Source organism: Dermochelys coriacea, chromosome 2, assembly GCF_009764565.3.
Source record: "Dermochelys coriacea isolate rDerCor1 chromosome 2, rDerCor1.pri.v4, whole genome shotgun sequence".
NCBI lineage: Eukaryota > Metazoa > Chordata > Testudines > Dermochelyidae > Dermochelys > Dermochelys coriacea.
Genome location: NC_050069.1, coordinates 197,728,031 through 197,751,532, shown reverse-complemented (window position 1 = coordinate 197,751,532; position 23,502 = coordinate 197,728,031). Strand labels below are relative to the sequence as shown.

The 23,502-nt window shown below is 39.7% G+C and overlaps 1 protein-coding gene across 3 annotated transcripts in view; it reads right to left on the bottom strand.

Moving 5' to 3' along the window:
- The window catches only part of AZI2 (5-azacytidine induced 2), a 44,713-nt gene that overhangs the window by 20,938 nt on the left and 273 nt on the right, over nucleotides 1–23,502 (bottom strand). Inside the window, exons 1-5 of one of the 3 annotated variants that reach the window (XM_043508995.1) lie at nucleotides 23,220–23,448; nucleotides 14,315–14,544; nucleotides 7,726–7,851; nucleotides 7,263–7,362; nucleotides 1,637–1,773 (exon numbers count right to left, since the gene is read on the bottom strand). In XM_043508995.1, the coding sequence (XP_043364930.1) occupies nucleotides 1,637–1,773; nucleotides 7,263–7,362; nucleotides 7,726–7,851; nucleotides 14,315–14,544; nucleotides 23,220–23,331 (705 nt within the window). In that variant the 5' untranslated portion in view covers nucleotides 23,332–23,448. Of the gene's footprint in view, nucleotides 1–1,636; nucleotides 1,774–7,262; nucleotides 7,363–7,725; nucleotides 7,852–9,032; nucleotides 9,057–14,314; nucleotides 14,545–23,219; nucleotides 23,449–23,502 lie in introns of those variants that run through there. The other 2 variants (XM_038392732.2, XM_043508996.1) reach the window with 2 other exon arrangements.

The window sequence follows — 23,502 nt, the reverse complement described above, 5'->3', positions numbered from 1 at the left end:
ACAGACAACTAAGTAAGTCACAAAGCAAAATAAAGCAAAAATACCAAGCCTAAGCCTAATACATTAAGGAACAGTTTTCAAGTAAAATCTCACCCTCAGGATGTTCCAAAAAGCTGCTTTCACAGACTAGACTCCTTCCTAGTCCAGGCCCAATCCTTTCCCCTGGTACAGTCCTTGATAGTCCCAGCAGACATCTTAGGTGGAAAGCAGGAGTGCTCTCATGACTGGCCACCCCCTTTGTTCTGTTCCACCCCCTTTTATAGTTTTAGCACAAGGCGGGAATCTTTTGTCTCTGTAGGTGCCCACCCCTCCTTCTAAATGGAAGAGGACCAGATTTAAGATGAATTCCAGTATCATGTGACATGGTCACATGTCCTGTGAGACCTCATTCTTCATTGCCCACAGGAAGGCTTGCAGGTAAATAAACCCATTCACAACCAATTGTCTTAGTCAATGGGAGCCATCAAGATTCTAAGCCACCATTAATGGCCCACACTTTGCATAATTACAAAAGGACCTCAGAGTTATACTTCATATTTCTAGCTTCAGATACAAGAAAGATATATGCATACAAATAGGATGAATACACTTAGTAGATTATAAGCTTTGTAATACCTTAAAAGAGGCCTTTTGCCTAAAGCAGAGTTTTTCAAACTGAGGGTTGGGACCCCTCAGGGGTTATTACATTGGGATGGGGGGTGTCATGAGCTGTCAGCCTCCACCCTAAACCCCGCTCATGGTGGGGGGAGGGTCTGCACTCAGAAACTTGCTAGGTGAAAGGGGTCACCAGTACAAAAGTTTGAGAACTACTAGCCTAAAGCATATTCTAGTTGCATTATATTCACATTTATACATATAATTTTCATAAAGTATATGGAGTGCAACATCACAGTCTCTATGAGCAAGTGCAAACTGCAATATTTCAAAGGCTTTGAAGCTTATTTGGGTGGATTTTTATAGGAACAGCACAATTCACCCCTGATACAAGGCCACTGCTCTGCAAGTTTCAAGTCCTTACATTAAGCATGTGGATGATAGAAATATTCAGATAAAAGTAATCAGTTTTTGTGTTTTGTTTTAAAGATGGAGGAAAAAACCCCACATATTTCTCTAGCTTTGTTGTCTGAAACAGCTGACCTGTACTGGCTGAAGTTAAAAAAACCAAATAAATAAATAAAAATAAAGCCCGCAACTTGAGGCAGATACTGGGTGTGGAAAATTTCAGCTCATATGATTGAAGTTTGTCAAAATAATAAGCAACTAAAACAGGGTCTTATAATCAGGTTTTGGGCAACCTTAACAACTGGCAGTCCTACCAGCCCTGCGCATAATTGAGTATTATTTACAAGAGATAAATAATTTCATGGGAAGAGAGTTAGTTTTACTATGAAGAAAAAGGTTTTCATTTTTATATATATATATATATATATATATATATATATATATATATATATATATATATATATATATATATATATATATATAAAAAAATAGTAAATATGCAACTCTTTCATATATAATTTTTTTTTCCCCTCATGTGAACAAAAGAATTGGGGTAAATGTCGAAGTTCAATATTATATATTCATTTTAATTTTACAAGTCTATTAATGTTTCAATTCCATAATTCAACAGTACCTTCTGCAGTTCTTTTCTGAGACCGTTGCATTCTTTTTTCAGCTCTTCTAGTTCCTGTTCCAGACTGTGCACTTTCAGGTCACTATTCAGCTTCTCTATTTCCCAGCTAGATGGAGTAGAGTTTAGATTCCTCATCACTATAAAAAGATAAACAACAGACTGATTTCCACTCCCATTATAAGGTTTCAGAGTTAGACATCATGTCATGGCTCATGATGAGTATCTGCACCAGACAAAATAAAAAGGACTCAGATTCAGTTTGTTTTCATCAATAAAGTTAATTTAAAAATATTTAGTATCACTGTTTTTAATAAAGCAAGACATTGTCAAATATGTGTAATATGGAGTTACTTACGATCCAATACTTCAGATCTCCTTTCCTAAGCAGATTTTTTTTTTTTTTTTTAACTAGTCTTCCTTGTTTAAAGAACACATTCAGGAAGTGAAAACAATCGGTTTCTCAATGGTTATTTATCAAGAGAGCTAACAGAAACTTGTTGACAGAGGAAAACTCAGAAAATAGATTGTCCCTTTAATGAACATAGCCTCATTTTTCTTTTACATAACTTCTCCAAAGCATATTGTAAAATGCCTCAATACAAAAACAGGATTGAAGGAAGGGGGGGGGGGAAATCACTACACCACGAACACCTGAAAACAGATTTAATACTGGGAATGATCAGATCCAGACGTAGAGCTACTCAAGCTGGTGCATGCCCAACTTGCATGCATAGTAAAATATTGCTCCTTTTCTCTCAAGCTAGGTTTACTAGAAGTTTTTCCCAGTTATGCCTAACAGGACTTTTCAAATAGAAGTACACAATAAACTACCATGCAATAAGATTAGCTAAAGAACCTTGAGTCATAGTTACTTCTTAGTTGGGAAAACAAAACAAAAAACAAATATCCAAGGGGGCGTAGACATACAAATAAGACTAATATGCAAGGCTTTTTTATCCCAAGTAGAGATCATCCTAATATCAATGCAGCAGGTGGGAAAAAAACAAAACGTTTTCCATAGCATACAGGCTCTCACTGCAAGATTAGCTATCTGAATAAGTTAACACTGATCCAAACTCAAGATAAATTGAATGATTTAGTTTTTAAATTAATTATCATACAGCATATGTGATAGGATGTTCACTGCACACCAGTCCAAAAGGCGTTAAAGTAGGCAAGATGGGCCCATTAGCCACAGTAGGTTGCTCCGGAGGGGGAGACGGGGATCAATGATGCTTAATTAAGGATGAAGTTCACCCAGGCAGGAACATACAGGGCTTCAAAAGCAGAAGCCAGGAGGAGGCTGCAGTGGGAAGCAGTCTGCAGTCACTCCCTGACAAGAGAGAGGTGTGTTGGAGATGATAGGGTCTGGCAAGAAGAGGAGCCCTGGGAATGGAGGAAGCTCAGTCAGTGGTAAACCCAGAGGTGCCAGAGGATAGTAGGTCAGAGTCCAGGGAAGTAGGAAACAGGTCTGGGGGTATGCAGACCATAGTTGTGGACCCTTATCAAGTCCCTGGGATGGAACCCAGAGTAGAGGGTGGACCCAGGTTCCCCTTCCAGTCACTGTGCAAGTGGCACAGTGTATGGACGGAGACTGGAGTACTGCCCACAATGGCAGAGGGACAGCTTGTCCTGAGAGACTTTGACATATCCTGGAAGGGAAGGACTATAGTGACTTGTCTGCAGGGCCAAGTCACAAAAGTACTTAACAACTACCTAGAGTCCTGAAGGGTCAATGGGCTGAGCCACTGCAAGAGGGGGCATCCGTCCTGGTCAGTGGCGAGCTACTCCCCAGATGAACCACAAGGAGTGAACCCCATTACAGTGCAATATAAAAATAATCCACATTGAGACCCATTCTACACTTGAAACACTGACCGACATAGCTATGGCACTCAGGGGTGTGAAAAATCCACATAGCTATAGCTACCTAACCCCTAATGTAGCTGCAGCTAGGTCAATAGAAGAATACTTCCCTCAACCTAGCTACCGTTAGTCAGGGAGGTGGTGTTTCTATAGCAATAGAAAAACCCCTCCTGTTGTTGTAGGTAGTGTCTATATTCTGGGGTTATGCCAGCATAGCTATGGCACTGTAGCTATGCTGCTATAGTCCCCGTAAATATAGATATGGCTTTTGTAAACAACTTTCTTAGGGAATTATAGTTGAAATCCCATCCTAAGCACCACTTAAAAAAATACTCCAAAATGTTTTCGATTCCCCATAGAAGGTAGCATGATTCAAATATGGAAGAATGGAGCATTCCCTCATTTCATATATATGCCATTTTTATTTTGATATACAGTAGAACTCAAAGATACGAACACCAGAGTTACACTGTCCAGTCAACCAGACACCATATGAAACTGGAAGTAACCAATCAGGCAGCAGCAGAGACGCCCCCCCCCAACAAAAAAAAAACAACCCAGTACTGTGACTGTATTGCATCTTAAAGGTAGGCACATCTGGGCTGCCTGTACCCACACGTGGGCTAGCCACTTACAGTTAGCTAGGAGATGAAGACGCTGGGGCTGCCAGCCCAAGACAGCTAGAACCAGCAGAATAGGAGCAGGGTTGGGGGTCTGCGCAGCTTTCACCCCTCCCACTCGCGGCCGGGAGGGGGAGGCGCTGTTTTCTCTCTGTCACTCACACACAAACACACACACACACACACACACACACCTTGCCCGGGGGGTGGACAAGCTTGCATACTCATGCCAGGCGCTGAGTAGGGAGCTCAGCTGTTTACAAAGCCTGGCCTGGAGTCTCAGCTGCTGGATCTGGAGCCCGAACTGCGCTTTGTTGAGAGTTACGGACAACCTCCATTCTTGAGGTGTTCTTAATTCTAAAGTTCTACTGTAAGTCTTTCAAATGTTTGTACAGGATACATCTTTCCATACCTCCAACTTCTCATCCACTCTCAGCCCTTTTCTTCCTTTCTTCCATGGACATGGTTGTTTCTCTCCAAGCATTGCTCTCCTCCACCTTTATGTCTTTTGCCCCTCTTTCACATCAAAGTCCACCCTGGCAAGGCTTACCCCCAACATCCACCTCCTCCACTCCTGCTGCAAACCATCTCTGGAATAAATCCCACCACCAGGTTGACTTCCTCCTGTTCAAATTCAATCTCTCCTTTTAGTTCTGACATATTCCTAGCGAAACAACTCTACCTCTCCAACTTAACTGAATCCCATGCACACATTCTCAGATAGCTTTGACTCACTCCTCAAATCCTGCCTCCACTTCTTCCTCTGCAAAGGATCTCACAAATTTCTTTCAAGAGAAAACTGACAAAATATAATGTAGCCTTTCCCCTCCCCTCCCCTTCCCCCTTTGCCTCCTACAGCTCTCTACTTCAGCAGTCAAATGCAGAAGATTCTCATCTTCTCTCCTCTAACCCAACCACTTCCTCCAGTGACCCTCTCCCTTCTGCTCTTATCCCTTCCTATACTCTTCTCAACTTCTTGTGGCTCTTTCCCCTCATAATACAAGCATACATTCGTCTCTCCAACCTTAAAAATCCCACCTTTGACTCCACTTGCCTCTCCAACTACTACTATGTTTTACAACTGCTGTCTGGAATTCCTCTCCTCCAATTCCATCCTAAACTTTCTCCAATCCAGCTTTCACCGCTTTATGCTTCTACCCCACTCTACCCTACCCCAACATCTCTAATATCCTCTTCCTTGCCAAGTCTCAGAAGCAGCACTCCATCCTCATCCTCTTTGACCTGTGAGTGCCTTTGATACCATTGACCATGGTCTTCTTGAAATCTTGCCTTCCCTTAGCTTCTGTGATGTTGTCCTCTCCTGGTCTCTTCCTACCTCTCTAATTGTTCCTTCAGTGGCTCCTCCTCATCCATCCACCAACACTTTGTGGGATTCCACAGGGCTCTGTCCTTGGTCTCCCTTCTCCACCTTATCTTTAGGGTAATCTCATCGACCAATACAAATTCAACTACCATCTCCATACAGACGACTCACAAATCTACCTCTCTGTTCCAGACCTGCCTACTGTTATCAAAATAAAAATCTTGGCCTGAAATCTCTTTGTGGAGGTCTAACCATCAGCTCAAGCTCAGCAAGACTAAAACATAGTCTCTTCCTTCCCCACATAAAAAAAGCAGACTCCCTGCTACCTCCTTTCTTGATCATTAAGGACAACACTATCACCATTCAGGCCTGAACTTGGAGGTCATCTTTGACTATGACCCATCTCCAGATCTTCATATCCAGGCTATGTGTAAGTCTTGCTAATTCTTTCCACATAACATCTCTAAGTTACGGCCTTTCATACTGACCCACTCAGCTGAAACTCATCTTGTCTTGATTATTGCAACATTCTTTTCTCTGGCCTTGACAAATGCAATCTTGTCTCAATCCGTATAGAATGCTGCTACATAGATCATTTTTCTAGCCCATCACTCTGACCAGGTCTCAGCTCTCTTTGATTCCTCCACTGGTTCCCCTTCTGTACTGCACCAAACCTAAGATACTTGTCTTCACTGTCAAGGTCCTTCACAATCTATCCCCACCCAACCTTTCCTCTGTCATTCAGTACCAAGAGGTCGACTCCAGCCTTTGATTGGCCCAGGAGGTTAGCCTCCAATCACCTACTTGTTAAATTTTGCAGCAAGTACCTTCCTGCTTTCTCCCATGCTGCACCTCATGCTGTGGAGAAGCTCCCCACAAACATGTGCAAAGTTACCTCATTATCCTTTCAAATCTCTCCTTTGCCATTATGTCTATTAAAAACTAAACAGTTATGCAGTATTTATCTGCCACTGATTTGTTAAACCTGATGGTTTTTTATTCTTTGTAAAAAAGTTAGAACAATGGAGGTGAAAAAAAGTTTGTCAGCCTCAACTCTTTCACACAAGTGACTTACAGTACAACAATCCAATATGAAAATAAACTGATGACCATGTACAGAGACAATATGCAAAAAGAAAAGGAGTACTTGTGGCACCTTAGAGACTAACAAATTTACACGGCTGCTACTCTGAAACCTGTCATTATGGAAGTCAGAGACAATATGCTAACCCAAAGTTCCTCCACTATTATAGTGCACTGCAGTCTAATACATCAAGCCACCACTATGTAGTGTTTAAGCTCTGAAGCGTCTGCATTGCGTATGCCGAGACACTTAGTTACAGTTTTCAGAGTAGCAGCCGTGTTAGTCTATAGCTGCAAAAAGAAAAGGAGTACTTGTGGCACCATCCGATGAAGTTAGCTGTAGCTCACGAAAGCTTATGCTCAAATAAATGCGTTAGTCTCTAAGGTGCCACAAGTACTCCTTTTCTTTTTGATTACAGTTGTATGCTAAGACATTGGGCTTGTCTACACAGTGTGTCAGCCTGCACTAGAGCACTAAATTCTAGTGCTCATTAGTGTGCTGCACACTAACTGGCCCAATGTGGATCCTGATGGTGTGCATTAAAAGTTCCCTAGTGCATGTTAATGTAGTTTCAAATGGGACAACTTTAATATGCCCTAGGAAACATTTACCGCATGCCAGCAGGATCCGCACCAGACAGTGAGGAACAATCCTGTGCACACTAGAATTTATACCTCTCTGGTGCTGGCTAAAATACTGTGTAGGCAAGCAGATAATGACAAAACTGAATACCTTGTTGAGTTTCCACTTCACTTCTTAGTTGTAGGAGCTCCACTTCTTTAGACTGCAACTGCTCACTCAAGATTTTCAAGGACTCTGTATTCTCTTTTATCTAGTTTAAGAAAAAATTTGTCAGGGAACTTTCTGCAGTTTGCTAGTTATAATGCTAACTCTTATTTACAAGACTATATTTAAAGTTCCTGCATTCTTTTGGTGATTAGCCGCAATATTAAAGTAGACCATCAGTAACGATGGCCCTCAGCCAGAGACATTGTTTAAGAACTTTATCTTATTCCTATCCAAAACACCATCAAAATGTATTTAATACATATGCTCACTTGTTTAGATTTTTAAAGCAATACAGGTCTTTAGTGAGTAAAATAAATTCAAGAATTCCTTCTTTATTATATATTTACTCTACAATATACTTGCATGATGCACATCTGTTTTTGCATAATGAATTAAATGGACATACCGTTTTATCCAGTTTGCTTTTCAGATTATCTCTCTCGATGCAGGCCTCTCGATAGGCTTGATAGGCCTTGTTTACTTGCTCACGTCCAACTGAGCTTGTTTCTTCTTCCGAACGGGAGCCAAGCAGCTGTGTTTAGTAGGTGAAAGAAATAATCCTCACCTTTTATATTCGAAATAGCTTTTAAACAGTCAGTGTTGTCTGCTTATCAAATTATTGATATTTTACAGCCAGCAACTGTAAACTTAGTTTTCCAGAATATGAAACTGCCATTAACACATATACATTTATATGTACTGAAATTTTGAGAGAGCAATAATAAAAATTAACTATGACTTCTGCAGTCTATTCCTAGTCAACACTAGTGATGGAAGGAAGAAAAAGAAAAAAAAACCCAAACATGTGCAAGTCTGAATCCCCACTCTGGAGCAGGGTCTTGAATTCAGCTCTCCCCACTTCTCCTGAATGAGCATCCTAACCACCAGGCAATAGGCTATTATGGGATGGGTTGCTCTCAGTCTCTCCTGTTGAAGGTCCTGTGAAGCTAGGCATGAAGCTCCACATACCTTCTCTGAATCTGGCAGAGAGAAGATGTGAATCCATATCTCCTTGCACCTAGATGAGTGAATTAATCACCAAGAGAGAATCATTCACTCTCTTGCTTCAGCCCAAAGAATATTTAAGTATTTATAAACTATAATGGAACAGCTTCAACAGGAAAGACTGAGAGTAACCCACCCCACATTAGCCCACTGCCTGGGGGTTAGCAGGTTTACCTGGCTGGGAGGTGGGAGAGTTGAGTTCAGTTCAAGTATCTGCTCCAGAGTGGGGATTCAACCATGGGTCTCCCACATCTCAGGCAACTGCCCTAATCACTGGGCTAAAGGTTATAAAAGAGGATGGCTGGACAGACTCAGACACACTCTGATGGCCCCAAACAAATTTTTCCAATTTGCTGACAAATTACAAATCTTTTCAGAAAGAAAAAGTGAATATTTTCTCTGATTTTTTTTTTGTTTTCAGACTAAAAAAAGAAAAATCATTTGCCCAGCTCTAGTTATATGAGCCATAACGTCTTTACAGTATAAATTAGACAAAATGAAGTTCAGTAAACACCAATTAGATGCCTTACACAAGGACTTCATTGCTTTAGCTTTTACTCACATGTACAACCCAATGCTTAATCCCTTCATATCTTACATTTTTAATGACTTGTAAGCCACCTCTTCTGGTCAAAAAGGACTTCAAAAACTGTTAATGCAAATGCCTAAAACTAGATTGTGAGCATGCATTTAGTTTCACAATCCTACTTTAAGCATATTCAGCTGATTTTCGTGTGTGTGTGTGCGCGCACGTACACATACACGTACATGAGGAGCCCAAGCAGAGTTAACTCACAATCTATTCTATACCATACAGAAGAGGCTGCTGTGGAGGCAAGAGACAAAGCACTTCAGGGGGCAGTAGCCTCTTCTGCAAATGCAGAGAGAATATTTTCTCCATTTCAGTTTATTCAACTAGTTTGCTCAATAACAAGTTCATTCTAAGTTAAAAAAAAAAAAGGGAGTCGAAACCAAGGTTTCCTACTTTCTCTTCTGTCAATTTATTAATAAAAAACTAGGTAAAAGGATGAAATCAACTAATTCTAAAATCTTCAAGGACATTGTGACCAGAAATAATCAGTTCAAGTCAGCAACTATGGATAATATTGCCTTTGTTTAATAAATCACTTAGTTTCAAATGCAGAACATGTTTTGATTATCTTTTTTCATATGTATCTAGTGCATTAAAGTAATTTCATTTAATTAAAATAAATTTAAAATGCTGTTTCTATGCAATTTAATTGAATTTCCATTTAAGTAGAGCCTAACACAAATCACAAGTAAAAAATGAAAAATGATCTAGTAAATGAACACATCATTCACCATTATCTAATAAAAATGTAAAAATTAAGAATTTGTAGCACTTAACTCACATTTATTCAATTACACTATAGATATAGTGCTAAATCAAGGTGTATAGATATACACCTCCTGCTTAGCAAGAAGCACCAAGTTTAGTGTAAATGTGATATTTGGTGGATAACCATTAAAATATGTTGATTTACAACTAGTGAATATCATATCATAATTAAAATCAGTGATTTAAATCAATCTACCTTGCCTCCCTATAACGAATTAGCACCAGTATGGCTACCTTGTCAGTTTGACAGTGGACTCAGGTGCTATACACAATATTTAACATGACAGAGCTATTGGTACATTCTAATATATGTGTACAAGACTGCATGCCCACAATGGCGGACACCAGGTAGTGTAATTAAAAAAAAAAACAAAACCCAACATCAGTGAATTAGGTATGCATGTGCATTCAAGATTAAACTGTGAATATGCATAGTTTTGATCCTGCAGGTTGCTAGGTAGATGCAGAACATGCTTGAAGTGGAATTGTGCATGCATGCACACATACTAAAGAAATGCCCAGCACCTCACAGAAAACAGTTATACATAAACTGTTATACCATGTTTTCAGAGTTGCACATGGGCTTAGGGCCTTTAAAACCCTTTCATGAACAATCAAGTCTGTTTTTGAAAATGTAGCTTTTTATGGATTACTACAATAGTTTAACAAATTTATTAGAGCATAAGCTTTCGTGAGCTACAGCTCACTTCATCGGATGCATGTGAGCTGTAGCTCACGAAAGCTTATGCTCTAATAAATTTGTTAGTCTCTAAGGTGCCACAAGTACTCCTTTTCTTTTTGTGAATACAGACTAACACGGCTGTTACTCTGAAACATACAATAGTTTGTTTCATGAAAAGTGATGGCACACAAGATAAAAGAAAAGAAGGACTTGTGGCACCTCAGAGACTAAAATTTATTTGAGCATAAGCTTTCATGAGCTACAGCTTCATTGGATGCATTCAGTAGCTCACAAAACTTATGCTCAAATAAATGTGTTAGTCTCTAAGGTGCCACAAGTCCTTTTCTTTTTGCGGATACAGACCAACACAGCTGCTACTCTGACACAAAAGATAGCAATGCATAGTTCTGAACGTTTCTACCCTTAAATGATTTCTAAGTTTCACTAGCATCCTCACGGTGCCGCACAATAGGAAATGGTGACAACATATCTAATACAGATGGCACTGTTGTAGCCAGCATCGCAAGATATTGAATGTTTAGCATATCTGGCACATAATGTGCCCCTTCATGCTTCAGCCCCCATTCTAGACTACATGCTTCCATGCTGCTTGATGATGCTCATTTAAAATAAATAAATAAATAAATGCATTAAATTTGTGACTAAACTCCTTGCGGGAGAACTGAATGTCTCCTACTCTATTTTACCCACATTCTGCCATATATTTCATATTATAGCAGTCTCGAATGATGACCCAGCCCACGTTGTTCTTTTTAAGAAAACTTTCGCTGCAGATTTGACAACACACAAAGAAGGTACCACTGTGAGATTTCTAAAGATAGCTACATCACTCGATCCAATGTTTAAGCATCTGAAGTACCTTCCAAAATCTGAGAGGGATGAGGTATAGAGCGTGCTTTCAGAAGTCTTAAAAGAGCACCACTGATGTGGAAACTGTAGAACCTGAACAACAAAAACAAAAAATCAACCGTCTGCTGGTGGCATCTGACTGACTCAGATGATGAAAATGAACATGCATTGGTCTGCACTGCTTTGGATGGTTATCGAGCAGAACCTATTATCAGCATGGACTCATGTCCTCAAATGATGGCTGAAGCATGAAGGGACATACAAATCTTTAGTGCATCTGGCACATAAATATTTTGTGACGCCAGCTACAACAGTGCCATGCAAAAGCCTGTTCTCACTTTCAGGTGATATTGTAAACAAGAAGTGGGCAACATTATCTCCTGCAAATGTAAAACTTGTTTGTCTGAGCAACTGGCTGAACAAGCAGTAGGACTGAGTGGACTTGTAGGCTCTAAAGTTTTACAGTGTTTTATTTTTAAATGCAGGGTTTTTTGGTACATAATTCTACATTTGTAAGTTCAACTTTCATGATAAAGAGATTGCTCTACAGTACTTGTATTAGGTGAATTGAAAAATATTATCTGTTACAGTGCAAATCAAAAATATAAAGTGAGCACTGTACACTTTGTATTCTGTTGTAAGTGAAATCAATATATTTGAAAAATGTAGAAAACATCCAAAACTATTTAAATAAATGGTATCCTATTATTGTTTAATCACACAATTAATCACTTGATTAATTTTTTTAATAATTTGACAGCCCTATTTTTAATACAACTTTTCTTATACATTCAGCACATTTAAAGGTAGTTTTATTTGACAAAAAAAAAATTTAAATATCCTGTTCTGTGCATTTAATTGAATTTAAATCCAAATAGAGCTTGATTAATTTTGGACTTGAGATTTGTCATCTAGTAAATAAGAAATGCACCATTCACCATTTTCTAACATAATAAAAAAAAATCTAAACATTAATAATCTGAATACAATGTAAATTAGGCTATAAAATTGCTTAAACATGGATAGATATAATGTACCCTCCTGGTTAGCCAAAAAATAAAAAAGCACCAATTTTAGTGTAAAAGCTATATTTAGCTGCAAATCAATATATTTTAATGGTTACCAACAAATAAGAATTAACCTCTCTTTAGAAAAATAACTAAAGTACAAATCCACAACAGGATTAAAATCAATTATTTACATCATGGTTTCCTTCCTGCTTATTTAAAACCAGTGATTTAAATCCACCATGAAATCTGTATAAATAAATCAAGTATTTTACAAGTGCTCAAGAAGTTTACACAAATTCAGGGCCGAATCCCACTGACCTTACTCTGGCAAAAAAATCGCTAAAGTAAAAGTTTTGCCAGTATAACTATTTCAAGAATTACCCCCTAGAGAAAAATTACTCTTTCAATAGCTTGAGGTATTTTCTTTTGTTTTTACGAAGCCCTAAGCACGATTCAGTTCTTTCTTCCAACACAAATCACAGTGACTTGACCCTTCTAGGCATCAGCAGTCCAGACTTTATCCATCTTTTATAAGGCACTGTAGACCTAAAGGTAAATGAGCGTCTTTGAATACATCATCAGATCACACCTAACTCAGTTACAAACTGCCTGTCATTAATTAATGTGAAGAAAATCTTATTAGTCTGTTCAAATCTAGAATCCATCTGGCCAGTGAAACAAAATATTCACTAATGTTTACATTCTTGTGACAATGACATTCCCCACTTGCAATTTCAGAGTTTCATAGGGAGGTAGAAAAATGACTAGATCATATTCGTGCTCAAGTTGTGGGGAATTCATAGCCAGGGTAGTTTAAAAAAAGACGACAAAAAACAAACCCACACACCTGGTGAAGTTTTACATTCTTAAATAAAGTTTTAGAAGACCAGAATAAGAACTATTATTTCCCTCTCAACATCAATTTGTAGCCCTTTTTCTGAGGCTCTGAACTTGGAAGTCAAATATTTTTATTTTATATTTCTGGTTAAGTTTTTTGATTTTGCTATTTACCAACTGTCAAATATTAAGGGAAGGGTAACCACTTTTCTGTGTACAGTGCTATAAAATCCCTCCTGGCCAGAGGCAGAATCCCTTTACCTGTAAAGGGTTAAGAAGCTCAGATAACCTGGCTGGCACCTGACCCAAAATGACCAATGAGGGGACAAGATACTTCCAAATCTGAGCGGGGGGAGGGAAGGCTTTTGTCTGTCTGTGTGATACCTTTGCCAGGGACAGATCAAGGATGCAAGCCCTCCAACTCCTGTAAAGTTAGTAAGTAATCTAGCTAGAAAATGTGTTGGGTTTTCTTTGTTTTGGCTTGTGAAATTCGCTGTGCTAGAGGAAATGCATATTCCTGTTTTTGTGTAACTTAAGGTTTTGCCTAGAGGGATTCTCTATGTTTTGAATCTGACTGCCTGTAAGATTAATCTTCCATTCTGATCTTACAGAGTTGTTCTCTTACCTTTTTTTGTTCTTCTAATAAAGTTCTGTTTAAGAATTTGATTGGGTTTTTTGGGTGTTAAAAATCCCTGGCTGGTCTGTGCTCATCTTGTTTATTCTCAAGTCTCCCCAGGAAAGGGGGTGTAAGGGCTTGGGGGGATATTTTTGGGAAACAGGAACTCCAAGTGGTCCTTTCCTGTTCTTTGTCTAAATCACTTGGTGGTGGCAGCATACTGTTCAAAGACAAGGAGAAGTTTGTGCCTTGGGAAAAGTTTTTAACTTAAGTTGGTAAAAATAAGCTTAGGGGGTCTTTCATGCAGGTCCCCACATCTGTACCCTAGAGTTCAGAGTGGGGAAGGAACCCTGACACCAACTTTGTTCACAGAAAAGTGGAGTTATAGAACTCAAGAGCCAAAGGCTATTTAACAGTAAACTAGGCTGTCAAAGGAAAACAAACTGTGTTTAAAAGAGAGAGAGAGAGAGAGAGAGACTATATAAAAATAAAATTACAAACATAGTATTTCCTCTTTAAAGATATAAGGATTAATGATATTATGAACTGACATCCATCTAGCCAAACTTTAAGGGAAAAAGTCTTATTACAAAGTATCAAAAAAATTGCACTTACCTTTTCTTCTAAGAGTCTTACTCTTTTCTTTAAGAAGGAGTTCTCCTTCTCTGTCTCCTTTAGTCGTTTCTTGATATCTTCATAAGCAGTGACAAGTGCAAAATGTGAAGCAATGGACTCATCCCCTGCATATGCTGGAACAGGAATCTCTTTCTCTCTTCTGTGAGTACCATCTGCTTTTTCATGATTCAAAATATAGATGTCATCTTCTCCCAGCTCATCCATGACAGCTGTTTGAAAAGACATAATAGTGTTAAAAAAATTCTCACCAAGATACATGCCAAAAGCACTACAGTTTAAAAAGCCTTCAGGCATAATGCCATAGACACTTTAAAAAAAATGTCCTTTTTATTTATCTTTGCTATGTCATCGCAAGTTTACAGAGAATCCATGACACCCATTTTTCATCAATGATCAAGTTATACAGTCAGATGTTTCCATACTCTTACACTTCTCATTCCCTATTTACACTCTTCTGTACTTATAAACTTCACCAACTTTCACCGTTTGCAATATTTTCCATTGACCAAAATCCATAATCTCTTATGTGTTTAAATAACACTTACGGAATATAAATCATCAATGCTGTTTTAGAGCTTGGCTTGTTCCAAGTTATATTTGGACCAGAAGGAGAAACAGTCTTCGCAGCTTTTGCAAGTCAATGACAGAAAACAGGGCTGATATCTCTGAACTACATCAAATAATGATCATTTGCAAAAAGGTATACAGTTAAGTCCTCTGTCTCTCTGCATACTCAAGTAGCTCCTAACCTTCAGCTCTGCATCTTCCCTATTCCTTTATTAGCACCAATTCTGATAATCTTTTACTAACTTCAGATATGGTCTCCTGTTTTTCATTATTGTCATTGTGACGCTGGCTGACCAGGTCATACTAGAGTGTATTCAGGTCAATTCACTTGTGTATTAGATCAAAGCGATTTTAAAATGTGTAAGTGTTTTGTGTGTTTAAACTTCATAAAACTAATGGAAGGTAACTTGCATTTTTTTTCTTATCTATTTCCGTCATAAATGTAATAGCAAACATTTACATGGTAAGTACCCTTGCAACTAAGTTACCCATCAAAGAAATCTTGTGAAATGATTATGAAGTACTTAAAGACTTTAGCATTTTCTGTTAATTTCACAGCAAATTGCCATTGTGTACATGGGCAGAGGTCAAAAGTTTAAATGCCTTCCTCATTCGCTGTCATCAAAAGAAAAACCCATGTGGGTAGAGAGACTGCCAGCTTGTCTTCTGTGAGAAGCTATAAATAGGGATTTAAAGGAAGATCCTTTATCTCTGGACCATTGGGATTCTAACAAGGCAGAATAGCTGAATGAGAAGATGGAGAGCCCAAAATTACTCTGGGTAACCGTGGAAAAGACTTTTGGGAAACTAACACTTACATCACTACCACCATTTGGAGTTATAAACAGTGGTTTACCGATTATATTTTACCTGCTTTAACCTCTCAAAAAGCCTCTTTTTTCTTAGCTAATAAACTTTTAATTAGTTTATTAAAGAACTGGCTGCCAGAATTGTTTTTGCTGTAAGATCTGGAATATCAATTGATCTGGGGCAAGTGGCTGGTCTTTTGGGACTGATATGGTGCAATTTTAGGTTTAAATTATCTTTTAATCACAAAGTTCTGTTTCTCTGGGTGGCAAGACAGCCTGGAGAGGCTAAGGGAGACTGTCTGTGACTCCACAGTAAGACTGGTAAAGCAATCCAGGAGTTCAGATATGTTACTGGCTTGGTGAAATCTAATTATAGAACATACCATCAATTTGGGGTGTTTGCCATTGTTTTCTGACAGTCTGTCCCCCGCTCTCCTGCTGGTAATAGCTCACCTTACCTGATCATTCTCCTCACAGTGTGTATGGTAACACCCATTGTTTCATGTTCTCTGTGTATATAAATCTCCCCACTGTATTTTCCACTGAATGCATCCGATGAAGTGAGCTGTAGCTCACGAAAGCTTATGCTCAAATAAATGTGTTAGTCTCTAAGGTGCCACAAGTACTCCTTTTCTTTTTGCCCTGAGATAGTCATCACAGAGGAGAGCCATTCCAGACAGCATGACAGTCCTGTCCTATATGTATTCTCATGCTATTCTCTTAGCGAAAGAAATCTTATTGTTATCTTTGAGCTCTCTTTCAAAAAGTTTATGATCTGACTTTCCAGCCTAATAAGAGATATAACATGTACAAATGCTGCTTTATAAATTCAGGAATTGTACATTTCTTCTGTGCATGTCAAGAGTCTTTTTACTGCACTAAAAATTTATGTTTCAAAAGATCTTCAGTTTAAAAAAAAAAAAGAATTCTCAAAATCCTACACTAGATTCTTCTGGTAACATGGTACCTCATACACCTGGTCTGGTGCTGGGTTCCCCCCCATCCCCCCACTTGATACTGGAGGAGTTGACTTGGACTGTGGGTTCCACCAGATGGGAAGGTCTCTGGCCTGTTCCCAGATCCACTAGGTGGATCAGCAGAGACTGCGGGGATTGTTGTTCTTCCTTTTCCCCATGCTGGCCAGTGATGAGGCTAACTGAGTGAATGGCAGATTTGAGCCACGAAAGTGGCCAAACTGAGGGCTGCAGTGACACTCTGAGGCGAGCAAATCCACCAGTAAGCGCAGGACCCACCAAGGCAGAGGAGGAACTTTGTCACACCACCTTGTCCCTGAAATATTCTGGGACCATTACAGCTACAAAAACAGATCTGGTATGGATTGTTTTAGCTGGTTCTACATAGCATAACAAGACAATCCATTCATGAGAAAGATCCTGCTTATGCTAAGTTAGAGGAACTCAAACTGGTACTTCCCCCTCATTTCTCAAGGTGTTAGGATGGCCAACTCTAACTTCCTCAGCTTCATACCCTTGAGGGATGGGGGCGGGGAGTTTATTAGAAGATCATTATGGGGAGGAAATCTGGTGAGAGGGTGATGAGTAGAGGAGGAAGTATGAAGTTCAGGAGGACAGATGTGATTTTTAGACAGTTTGCTTCTAAGTGAAATTGACAAGGGCACACTGAAGGAAAGAAGTATAACAGTGCCCTGTTTGACTGGGGATTAAGACACTGTAGGTACTAAGGGATAGAAAGTTAGAGTTAGGAGACTGCCTCAACATATACATTGCATGAAATTAAAGGAAAAACATTAAAAACCTAATTTATAATATCTCAATTAACACAAGGTATATTTAACTACATCCCTGCATCATAAAAGACACCAATCCTTTACATTGTGAAAGGAAGCAGCACAAATGAGGTTCCAAACTTGCACATTAATGTAACAACATCACAGTACTCAGTCACATGAACTGGAAACAGAACCAAGATAGCAGATTGACTCCATTTTCAAAATTAGCAAATGAGTAGTAAGTACATAAATAGAAAACTAAATTTGGACTAATGAAATCTGTTTAAGAATTCTAAAAACATCCACATAATACATCTAGATAGATGAAATCAAGTGATTTAAAAGTTGGACTTTGATTTGTAATCTACTGTTGCACTATTGAAACATTTGCATACACTGCACATGAGAGCTCTGCAGGCACCTGTTTAAAGAAAAAAAAAGATTGGTAAGGAAACAAAGTGAGTGTCACAGTTTCAGGGTAACTGCACCTGTATTTCCCCATCTGTGGCCTCTCCAGGGCACTCAAAGGTTTCCAGCTCCTAGCTTTCAACTCTCCTAGATGGAAACTCATGTCTCACTACCTCCTGACCAGGGGTTTTAAGACTGCACAGCCTCCTGGATTACACTGTGAGATCCCAAGCAAGCCAGTCTGCCTAAAAAGGCTAGTGCCTGTGCTTTGACTTTTCTCCGAGAGTGACTAACAGAGAAATTACTAGCAGTTACAACAGAGCGCTTCTTAAGCAAGCGCATTTATTCTTCAGGCAAAAGCATTACAGGTTTTTATGTTGTCTCTGTAAAACATCCCTGTACACAGGCCAACAGCTTACCAGTGTGTCATCCATCAGTCTTATGGGGCCCCAGAAAGCCAAAATCTTTCTAACCCTTCCACAAAGGCTGGGGACCCTGTTGGACGGAAGGCCTTGTCTATTTGCTGGATCAGGAAGAAAGCCCTTAGACAGTTTAACCTTGGGCTATTTATCCAAAAGTCCTTTGTCTGTTGGTCTCTGAAGAATCCACTTCGAAATAGAATATGGGAGCCTCCCCAGGAGGCAGTACCTCTCTCAAGGTATTATAACTTGAGTCATTTGCCTTCATCATCCTCTACTGTTTTCACTTCCTGGAGGTGCTGTGGAAATCCTCCCGCGATGGAGTGCATACAAACATGACCCACAATGATTCATAAACCATTCATACACCTAATAAAATATCTCCTCCCAAAGATACTGCAGGAAGTTGCTCTGTTACAGAGAGTTTTCTGATTTTGAAAATTAGAAGGATACCCACAAAAACTAAAGTCCTCTTTATCCACTGAACAGATACACTACTGACAGTGGTAGCATAAGCCTCCCTGAAATCTCAAAGGAGCCACCTTCTTAAGATATACTTATTGTTTCAATTTTCTAAGCATTGTTAAAAAACAGATCATCAAACACACACAAAGAAAGATGTGGTCACTGCCCCAAGCAGCTTACAATCTAACTTAAGAAAAGATGCAAAAAGCGAGTAACAAATTATAGGCAAAGAAAAAAAAAGAAAAAAATGTGTTTAGATATAGACTAGCAATGGCCATAATGTGATTCCTTTAATTGCAAACGTAGGTCAGTTTCTGTGCTCATTGAGAATTCTCTCTTTACTCAAACTGTCAAAGGTGCCTACTGTGAAGTTGCGTGTGATATGCATTCCTGCCCAATAAAAATGATACTGAAATCAATTATTCATTTTATATTAAACAGCTGTCCGCTGGCCAAGAAGTGCACTGTACCCAGTTTATGTTTCTAGCTGAAGTATATGGTAGTGTGCAATGGGGAAGGAATCATAATTAAGGAATATTCTAACACTATGAAAGATATCAGAATATTCACAGTTAGCAAGATCAACTGCTTATTAATTTAGGTCTACACTATGTGAAAACTTCTAAAATAACTGACAGAAGGAAAAAAGATTTGAGACTGAGTTCTATCTTCAGCTAATACATTAAACTCTTACTAAAGAAGATGGGAACTATAAGCATATACAAGGCCAAAATCTGTCCTTTACACAGTACACAATTAGCTACGTTATAAAGGCTACTTCTGAAACAGCACAATGAAGGGGCAGAGGAGTTGTGTCTCTCAAAACGAAACCAAATCCGTGCTCTGAGGCCGCATCATTTTCATGAAAACAGTTGGGCTGGAGATAAAGTAGTGAGAGAAAAATTAGAAACCTGCCCTAAATGGCATAGAAAGAAAGGAAATTTTTAAAGAGTAATGAGCAAAGATGACAGAGATTAGGTATACATATAAAAAGTCTTTCCACTACAAGTAATATGATCTAATTGAACAGTAGTATTAGTGAAATGAATCACAAATCACCCACAGCTTGAGTACTGCCACTTTGAGTACTGCATACAGTTCTGGTTGCCCTATCTCAAAAAAGAAAAAGATACATTAGAAATGGACAAGATACAAAAAACGGAAACAAATATGATTAAGGATATGAAACAGCTTCCATATGAGGAAAGATTAAAGAGACTGGGACTTTTCAGCTTGGAAAAGAGACAACTAAGGGGAGATATGATAGAGGTCTAAAAAAACCAAACAAACAAACCACACACACATGAAAGGTGTGGAGAAAATGAATATGTGGAGAAAGGTGTGGAGAAAATGAATATTGCTCCTTCATATAACAAGAACCATTTAAAATAATAGGCAGCAGGTTTAAAACCAACAAAAGAAAGCACTTCTTCACACAACACAGTCAACCTGTGGAACTCGATGCCAGGGGATGGTGTGAAGGCCAAAAGTATAACTAGATTCAAAAAAGAATTAGATAGGTAGGAAGATGGAGGATAGGTCCATCAATGGCTATTAGTCAAGTTGGCCAGGGATGCAGTCCCATGCTCTGGGTGTCCCTAGCCTCTGACTGCCAGAAGCTGGATGTGGACAACAGGGGCTGGATCACTTGATGACTGCCTGTTCTGTTCATTCCCTCTGAAGCACCGGACAGTGGCCACTGTCCGAAGACAGGACATTAGGCTAGATGGATCATTGGTCTGACCCCAGCATGGCTGTTCTTATGTTAGTCCAGTTTCCAATTGCCTCAAAAATAGTATTTGAGATAGATTTATGATCTATGAATAGGTGATAGTCACAAAAATGTTTTCTGAAATTTAATATATGTATTATTTCACAAGTCAGGAGTTCTCAAACTACAGTCCATGGACTACTGAGTGCTTGCTCATGGTATGCAGAGAGCTAATTGGTCAGATGGTGTTGATTCTCCTTTTGTTCATCTGCTACATCTCATTAAAATAAGACACAATGCATTACTTTTATTTGGCTATGGCACAGATTTATGCAGTTTATATCAGTTTTCAGAATAGTGTTATTTCATGAAAAAAGTGATTAAATATTAATACTTGGTTTTTTACTCTTACTTCCAGATATAAGACAAAGCAAACAAAATAGAAGTGTTACTGTATATCTAGAGCCCTACCAAATTCACGGCCATGAAAAACGCAAAACAGACCGTGAAATCTGGTCTCCCCCATGAAATCTAGTCGTTTGTGTACTTTTACCCTATTCTGTACAGAGGGGGGAGACCAGCATTTCTCAAACTGAGGGTTCTGACCCAAAAGGGAGTTGTGGGGGGGGGGTCACCAAGGTTATTTTAGGGGGGGTTGTGATATTGCCACCCTTACTTCTGTACTGCCTTCAGAGCTTGGGGGGCAGGAGTGTGACGGCTGTTGGCCGGGCACCCAACTGTGCCCCACTAGCAGGCAGCGCCCCACTAGCAGCAGTGCAAAAGTAAGGGTGGCAATACCAAGCCATGCCATCATTACTTCTGCACTGCTGCTGGTGGTGGCTATGCCTTCAGAGCTGGGATCCTGGCCAGCAGCTGCTGCTCTCCAGCTGCCCAGCTCTGAAGACAACAGCTGCACAGAAGTAAGGGTAGCAGTACTACAATCCCCCCTACAATAACTTTGCGACCCACCTTCCCCGCAACTCCTTTTTGGGTCAGGACCCCGACAATTATAACAGTGAAATTTCAGATTTAAATAGCTGAAATCATGAAATTTACAATTTTTAAAATCCTATGACCATGAAATTGACCTGAGTTTGGTAGGGCTTTATGTATATCCCAAATAAGTTTGTGACTAAAAAACATAGTCCTATTTTACTGTTCTCCCCTCTTACAAGTAATTAAACCAAATATTTCTAAGAGCACATGACACTAAAATGTTGCTCGTATACACCAATAGTTCATGTGCCCCCCTAGATTTACGGTTAGCTTACAGAAAGCATTTATTGTTCTTCTATAATTCATATTAAATAGTAATAAACGGCTTTTGAGATTTAACATGTTACTTGTCTTAGGACATAATCATTTCCCTTGGTTTATTAATAAAACCTGGCACTTACTATTTTCTTGTTCAAAGGTCTTTATAAACATTGCACAATCATCAACAACATGTGAAGTAGTTAAGTGCAATACACATTTTATAGATGGGGAAATTGAAAAAGAGATTAAGCAAGTTGCTCAAGGGCACAGAGGACTCACATGGCAGTCAGAATTAATTTTTTTTTTTTAAAGTTCCTAATCCTGTGCTTAGACTAGACTTCCCTTTTAACAAAGGGTTCCACTTCCCCACCATCAGATCTGAACATCGAACAAGAAACTATCCTCTCTCTCTTTTCTGCACATTACATCACAGAGATGTGATATTAGTGGAAAAACAGAACATTCCCTCACCAATTTCCATCAAAATTTTTGATCTCACACTATATTGCAAAATGATTTCCATATGAGAGCCGGGCTTCTAGTCTCCCAAGTCTCCATTATTCCTCCTCAGAGAATAACTCCAGTGCCTGCCTTGGCTGCTACTGCTTATACCTTTCCCCAAATGTTAGCAGTGACATGGACATGATTCTTTTCAGTTTCATCCCTGCTCACATTATTCTGAAGGGCAGAAAAGGTATCAGACATCCTTGTTAATTTAATTTTCCTGCTGTTGGGAAAGAGTTAGGAGAATTAGTGGAGAAGCTGGAGAGGTCTATCTGCAAACTCAGAACCACACACACACACACACAAGCTTACATTTAGGTGGTTATCTTGGCAGCTAGAAGGACCAAACACGTAGTTGTGCAGAATTTAAATGTTCTGATAAATCAGACAAATTACACCGCTCTCCCCCTTCACACATGCTCATTCCCCACTTGCAAGTGAATTTTTCAAGCCCATGACAATACACATTTCTCTACATTTATGAGTATTAACCCACCTTTATAATGCGCTCAGGACAGTTGTATTTGGGTGTGCATTATAGGACTTCATGGTGTTTGATAACATTTTTCTCCCCCTGAACAGTTTCTCCCTTTCACTACCTATGTTATGGAATTGTGAGCATCATGCAGCCTCATCTGAAAAGGCTTCATTTGCAGGGTTCCTCCTCCTGGTGCCATTCGGAGGAGCGATAGATAGCTCAATGGTTTGAGCGCATTGGCCTGCTAAACCCAGGGTTGTGAATTCAATCCTTGAGGGGGCCATTTAGGGATCAGGGGCAAAAACTGGGGATTGGTCCTGCTTTGAGCAGGGGATTGGAATAGATGACATCCTAAGGTCCCTTCCAACCCTGATATTCTAGGATTCTGATGCAGCCACTTTCCCTGCATAATCCCCAGACACCTGCCCAGCTCCGGGCCACAGCAGCCTATTCGCTGCCCCTTTCCTCCGGTCACCCCGCCACCTTCCTCTGCAGCAGAGGACGTAAAATACTCGCTGGGTGGATTTAAAGGTAACTTCCCTGTGGAGGCCCGGGGCCATCTGGCCAGCACAGACGCCGCTGCCCGTGACTGTGCGGTCCGCGCGGACCAGGGCACGGCGCCCCGCATCGCCTCCGCTAAGTCGCTGGAGGAGAGACAGGAACCGTCCCAATGCGGACGAGCCCCGGGGGGCCCGGAGCAGGCAGCGGGGCGGGCAGGAAGCGCGTGGGCGCAGAGGTGCTCCCGCAGCAGGCCGCTGTGAGCGTCGAGGGCTACGGCTCTACGTCAGCCCGAGCCAGC